Source organism: Cynara cardunculus, assembly GCF_001531365.2.
Source record: "Cynara cardunculus var. scolymus isolate 2C chromosome LG 13, CcrdV1, whole genome shotgun sequence".
NCBI classification, from domain to species: Eukaryota; Viridiplantae; Streptophyta; class Magnoliopsida; order Asterales; family Asteraceae; genus Cynara; species Cynara cardunculus.
Genome location: NC_037540.1, coordinates 34329135 through 34336419, shown reverse-complemented (window position 1 = coordinate 34336419; position 7285 = coordinate 34329135). Strand labels below are relative to the sequence as shown.

The following is a 7285-nucleotide window of genomic DNA, read 5'->3' as shown; positions in this document are numbered from 1 at the left end:
CACTTCCCAAGATAACCTACATCTGCCTCTAGGATCCTCCCTTGGAGCCCAAAGGAATTTCTGAAAGAGAGTTTCGATATCATGGATGATCCCAGAGGGAAACAGGAACATAGACATCCTATCAAGCTGTTAAGATTGAAGGATCGAGATAATAAGTTGTCTTCGTCCTCCAAAAGAAAGGAACTTAGACTTCTAATTGAGAATGCGACCCCTAATCATAGCAACCAAAGGGCCATAATCGCCCGACTTCAAATGGGTATGGAATAATGGAACTCCCAAGTACCAAAAAAGAAAAGAACCAAGATTGAAAGGAAGACACTCAAGAATGGATTCCTTAATATTAGGAGGAACATTCCCAAAGAAAACCTTACTTTTTTAAGACTTGGTGCTAACCCTGATCGTTTCTTAAAAAGATGAAGTGCCTATTTAAGAAACTCAACCGAATGAACATCGCCCTTCGTGAACACAAAAAGGTCGTCAGCAAAGCATAGGTGCGTCAAATCCAAGTCTTCACAACCTCTGTGATACCCAAAATCAGCAGCTTCCTGGATGCATTGCTTGAGGAGCATTGAGAACCCATCCATCACGATCGCAAAGAGATAAGGGGATTACGGATCCCCTTGCCTTAGCCCCCTTCCCCCATGAAAAAACCTGTACGTATTACCATTAATCACATGCGAATAAGGAGTTGAAACCATCTCCTTTATCCATTTGACCAAAACCAGCTTGAACCGCATTCCCATAAGCTTAGTAAGAAGGAATTGCGAGTCCACCGTATCGTAAGCCATCTTGATGTCGATTTTAAACGCGCATCTCGGAGGCCCTTCCCTAGTTTGGTAACCTGACACCAACTCATGAGCCATAAGAATATTATCCATAATCTTCTGACCTGTAATAAAAGCCGATTGGGCACCATCATTTAAAGAATTCAAATGGCCCTTCATTCTGTTAACGATGACTTTACTAATGCATTTGTAGAGCACCATACAGCAAGCTATAGGTCTATAATACAAAACCTTATATGTATTAATAGATTTAGGGATAAGACAAATGAGTGTATGATTCAATTCTTTTAGAAGGTTACCTCGATAGAAGAAATCATGGATAAGGATCTCCACATCACGACCGATGATATCCCATGACGCTTTGAAAATCCGAGACGAATAACTGTTAGGACCAAAATTGATCCTAATTATTCTAAAAGTTTTATCAAGCAATCGGGGCCAAGGATGGAAAATATGAAGATGCTGTTGTGCTAAAACGACTAAGTCTGGAAGACGACCAGAGCCTCTGGTTGTATAGACCAGAGACTTTGGACTCTAAGTCCTTTAGGACCATAGCCTCTAGAGTCTAAGTCCTTTAAGACCAGAGCTCCTCTGGACGACCAGAGCCTCTGGTTGTATAGACCAGACACTCTGGACTCTAAGTCCTTTTGGACCAAAGCTCCTCTAGACGACCAGAGCCTCTGGTTGTATAGACCAAGGACTCTGGACTGTATGTCCATTAGGACCAGAGCTCCTCTACACAACCAGAGCCTCTGGTTGTATAGACCATAGCCTCTGGACTCTAAGTCCTTCAGGACCAGAGGCCCTCTGGTTGGTCTATGCTCTGGACGACTATCTTCAGAATCTTGAAGGATGGTGTTGATCCCATTTTCGATAATGATTTTTCCTTGTTTATAGGATTTAGTTACCTTATTTATAGGATTCAGTCATCATGTAAATATCGCCTATATAAGAAGTGATACAGGCATAAAATAGAAGTGAGATGAATGATCAACACTTTGTAACACAAGGATTCAAACACATCACATGAGAGTCGATTAGGGTTTTTGAGAGAGTTTGTATTCAATAAAGAAAGCGGCGGCCAATTTCTATTCATCTTCTTCTACAAATCTCTCATTTTATATTCCTGTTAAGTTGTTCTACTGTCAGATCTGGGTTTAACTATTGGTATAAGAGCCAAATTGATTAACTTCTATCGATTCGATCTTTCTGTAGTAGATTCAATTTTCTTGAACAATACTCTTTCATGAACTGCTTCCTGTTCGACTGCAGTTTGGACCCAAAATTCACCGATTCATCATATGATTAAATGTTTTAATCAAATTCCTTTTAAGGGATTTGTTATTGGATGAATACGAACCTATTTTGATCATAAAAAATTGGTTTATTTGATGGAGTTTCTTGGAGTCAGTCAAACTTTTGAACCTTGATTTTATCGGATCTACGCATAGGCGTTAATTAGGAGTTCATGGTGCTCACAGTCTATGGCAATGGGCGTTTTGTTTGTCAAACCTATACTTATCGCCCATATCTTGAGTATTTGTTCATCGTCTCTCCTTGTAAATCTGAATTTGTAAGAGGTTAAACATTTATTTACCTGCAATCACCAATCTTATATGAATATGGAAATATTCCTTTATGTTTTGACCTTAGAAGCATCAGCAACAATATTGTCAATATGCTTTGAATTGACCTACTGTTTCTTGAAGCCATAAAGCTTAATGTTAATTCTTCTCTCTAGTTCTCAATTATGGTGTTTGCATTGGTTATTCAAGTTATCTCCAAGTGGATCAAGCTCTAAAGCTGAATTCCTACTCAACTTGTGGTTCAACAAAAGATTCTTTGTCATAAGACTGGTTGCACTATTTTGTCAAGAAATTCACACATTTATCTATCCCTTAGTTGGATGAATTTGCTACTTTTGGGGTTGAGTGGCTATTATGTGCTTCAAAGTATGTGTTGGGTTGTAGGCAGATGAAAGATGCATTCTGTGCTATTAGTGGTGCTACATTCACATTGAATATGATTTGGTCTAAGAGTTGAAAATGAAATTATAGAGCTACATTCAGGGGGAAGATTGAAGATTCCATCCATACAAAGCACACTAAAGCTTTATTCAAGAAAGCAGAGGGGAGAAGACCTGAAGGCTTCATGAGGATGCTTGCTTTATACAACTTTGGGGGGAGATTGTTCGGACCAAAATTAATCCTAATTATTCTAAAAGTTTTATTAAGCAATCGGGGCCAAGGATGGAAGATCTGAAGATGCTGCTATGCTAAAACGACTAAGTCTAGAAGACAACCAGAGCCCCTCTAGACGACCAGAGCCTGTGGTTGTATAGACTAGAGACTTTGGACTCTAAGTCCTTTAGGACCAGAGCCTCGGACTCTAAGTCCTTTAAGACAAGAGCTCCTCTGGACAACCAGAGCCTCTGGTTGTATAAACCAAAGACTCTGGACTCTTAAGTCCTTTAGGACCAGAGCTCCTCTAGACTCTAAGTCCATTAGGACCAGAGCTCCTCTGGACGACCAGAGCCTTTGGTTGTATAGACCAAAGCCTCTAGACACTAAGTCCTTCAGGACCAGAGGCCTTCTGGTTGGTCTATGCTCTGGACGACTATCTTCATAATCTTGAAGGATGGTGTTGATCCCATTTTCGATAATGATTATTTCCTTGTTTATAGGATTTAGTTACCTTATTTATAGGATTCAGTCATCATGTAAATATCGCCAATATAAGAAGTGATACAGGCATAAAATATAAGTGAGATGAATGATCAACACTTTGTAACACGCATATTCAAACACATCACATTAGAGTCGATTAGGGTTTTTGAGAGAGTTCTTATTCAATAAAGAAAGCGACGGCCAATTTCTATTCATCTTCTTCTACAAATCTCTCATTTTATATTCCTGTTATATTGTTCTACTGTCAGATCTGGGTTAACAATAACCATCTGATCCTGGGGCTTTATTGTTGCCAATACTAAACATAACATCTTTGATCTCCTCATTGGCAATAGGCCGGATCATATGGTTAACTTCAGACAAAGAGAGTTTCGGGGGTAAAAAGATTATCAGACATAATCAGATCAATTGAAACATCCCGCTCACTAAAAACTCTTTAAAATAATCCACAAAAACATTAGGGACATCATCCCCATAAACATAGTCTCCTTGGCTACAAAAAGATTGGATGAAGTTAGATTCATGCCTTTGTTTTATAACATTAGGGAAGTATTTAGTATTCATATCTCTCTTATTCAACCATTTGACTTTGGCTCTCTGTTTGGCAGCAAATTCCTCATCTTAGCAAGCCTTTTGATAAGCAAGACGAAGGTGACCAAGATCAAGGCCCAAGTCCATATTTGAGGGGTCTTTGTCCACCACCAACTGTATCTGATCTAATTCTTCTTTCAAGAAGGACACCCGAGCCACAAAATTGCCATAGGAATTACGAAGCTTTCGTAGAGGGGTATTGAGGGATTTCAAGTGACTTTTCACCCTAAACATAAATGTCCCCTCTACATGCTTTGACCATTCATCCTTCACAACCTGCAAGAAAGATGGGTGCTCCACCAAGAAATTATCAAATTTAAAGCCCCAACTATTTTTCCGCGTTCCTCCTTTGAAGGATAAAACTGTCGGAGAGTGATCCGATAGCCTAGAGGGTAAGAAGTGAACATTAGCATCATGGAACAGAGAAGTAAATTTCGAATTAGCCAAAACCCTATCCAATTTGCGCTTGATTCCCCCCTCTTCATTTGGCTTTTGGTTCCAAGAGAAATGGATACCCGTGCAATGCAAATCAAAAACTTCCACATCCTCCACACAAGCAAAGAATTCCGACATAACAGCATTGCCACGAGAGGATCCCCCAAAACCGTCATGAGGAAAAAACATGGCATTTAAGTCACCTATAACAGTCCAGGGTTTAGAAACTATCAAGACTTTGAACTTTCGCAGACCTGACAAAAGCTCCGTCCTTGTATTGGTATTATTGGCCCCATAAATAAAGGAAAAGAAGATAGGGTCTTGGCCTCCCCTGAGTTTTAACTCGCAATTCAGGAATTGCTCGTGGACCTCAAGAATCATGACATCTAGAACCCGTAAATCCCAAACAAGAATTAGACGGATCCTAGAGTCACAAGCCATCTGGTTAGAGATCCAAGACCAACGGCTAAAAGTACAAGAACGAACATTCTCTAGGGAATTCTTGGAAACATGAGTCTCTAAAATTGCACACAAACATAAATCATTGCAATGGAATAAATTTCTCACCTCTTTTTGTTTGACCGGGGAGTTGAGCCCCCAGATATTCCAAGAAGCAAAATTTAACATGATGGGAAAATTTGATCCTCCTCCCCTTGGTCCCTTGTTTCCTCAATCAAAGTACTCGAGCCAGGATCCTTGTTTATAGACACACTTGTACCCCCTTGAGTCTCCTCCCCTCCCAAATCCTCTAGATCCCCAAATCTATTTGATACCATGGTGGAGTCAATCATAGTCCCTCTCCGAGCCATCCGAAAAGACTTTACGATAGAAGCTATAAGTGGTGCAGTTTTAGCATTCATCATCCCAGAACCCATATGCTTACCAACTCCATTTGTACCCTTACCTTGCCCCTTTGAAACAAATTTCACAATTTGGCCAGTTAGACCGGATGATTTTTCAACTGTCTGATCCACATTCGGCTCCTCAGGCTATTCCCTCCTCGATGTACTTGTTTCCATATTAAGGACCGACTTTCATATTGGAATTTTTGGGTCGAGGATTTGGAAGTTGAGAATTACAATTTGTTTTGGCTCTCATTGCCGTTTATCCACTCTGACGAAGCCATCTGAGTCCTTTTTCCCATCAACCTATTTCCCTTTAAGAGCGCTTACTTCCTTCACATATGATGAAGTTGTTTGGCCAAAAATGTTGCAAAGGGAGAATTAGAGTGGCTCCTAGATGTATTCCACCTGGATATCGACCTTTTTATCTTCTCTTCGGTTTATGTTCAGAACCACTACCATGATTTGCCATTCAAGTTCCCCTATTGCCTAAACCTGAGATAACCAGGTTTTGGTTATTACCCAATGTATTTATTATGTGAATTAATTGGTTATGTGGATACATGCTTACATGAGTTAAAATGCGTAAGTATGTGTATTCCATGCATGGGGTATATGCAAAATATGTGGATATATATATATATATATATATATATATATGTATATATATATATGTGTGTGTGTGTATGTATGTGCATGAAATAAACATGCATGTGCATGTGTGTGCATAAATTTTTATACACATGCATGTGGATGAGGGAAAGTTGACCGACTTTCCGTATTTGGAAAAGTATAAGTAGATGTTTTTATGGAGAAGGAAGGTTTTCGGTATCTTTTATAGTTTGAGAGCATTTTGAAGAGGTTCTGACCGATTTACAAGTTTAAAGCCAAAAAGGGATTTCAATCTTTCTAATTTCAGAAGGTGAGAATTTTCAACAAATTTCTTTCAAAAGTTTAGTTATTGTCTCGAAAGAACTATACCTTATTCTTGAAATTTAGTTTTGTGCGATTTGGGTTTAAATAGGTTGAAGGGTGACCGGATTACTTTAAACCGAACAATGTATTGTCCAGATTGTTTCTAAACCGGACACATGTTGATCGATTTAACTTTAAATCACTTAAGTGTTGTGCGATTTAGAGAGTTAATGAGAATTTTGATTATATAAATCGGGTAACGGTTTTTGAACAGAGAAATATGAATAGGACCAAGCATTGTGCGATTTATGCCTTAAATCGTTCAAAGATTGTGCGGTTTAGTTATAAATTGGATAAAGGACTTGATCGTATAGTTGACCGGATTACTTGTCCGGATAACTTATCCGGACGTTTGATGGATGAAAACTTCAAGTGATGGGCCTTCTTGGAAGTTTATAATTTGGTAAATTATTATTGGGTTAAGTTATGTTATTGTAAAAGAGGTATTTTATGTTAGCTCAATGGAAAATCCGGATAACTTATCCGAACGTTTCACCACAGAGGTTCTGGAAACTTGTCCTCTGCTAAGACAATGTTACAAGACAAAGACGACAGAACCTCTGTCGTGTCTCACAGAGGTTCTGGAAGATGTTCCTCTGCTGCATACGCTTCAAGTCATATCCAGCAGAGCCTCTGTGATGTTTCACAGAGGGTCTGCAGCTAGTCTTCTGTGTAGATTATCTTTGGCTAGTTTTACTTAAGTCTTTTAGCTGCTCGTGTCTTGCATGTGATCTTGTCTGTAAGCTGTTTCAGATGAACGGCTTAGATTTATTTTCTTTAGGTCGTGTCTGGAAACGGTTATTTGCTTGTATAAATAGCAGTGTAGGCCYTYGTWTTTCGTGTGCTTCCAGATTTGTAATCGTCGACATTTTCAATCAATTGAAAATCATTTGAAGCAATTCTCTTTGTGTTCATTATTTGTTCTTCATTGTGTTCTTACTGTTTCTACCTGTTTGATTGATATTGTTTC

General features: G+C 39.0%; 1 protein-coding gene across 1 annotated transcript; it reads right to left on the bottom strand.

Moving 5' to 3' along the window:
- Positions 1–608: 608 nt before the first annotated feature.
- Positions 609–944, bottom strand: LOC112524993. Its single transcript, XM_025134938.1, has one exon. The coding sequence runs from the start codon at positions 942–944 to the stop codon at positions 609–611; it is 336 nt and encodes a 111-aa protein (XP_024990706.1).
- Between the last annotated feature and the right edge of the window lie 6341 nt (positions 945–7285).

Bases quoted from the DNA above. Each gene is read 5' to 3' on its own strand.
- LOC112524993 (XM_025134938.1), bottom strand. From the start codon at position 944: ATGAAGGGCCATTTGAATTCTTTAAATGATGGTGCCCAATCGGCTTTT.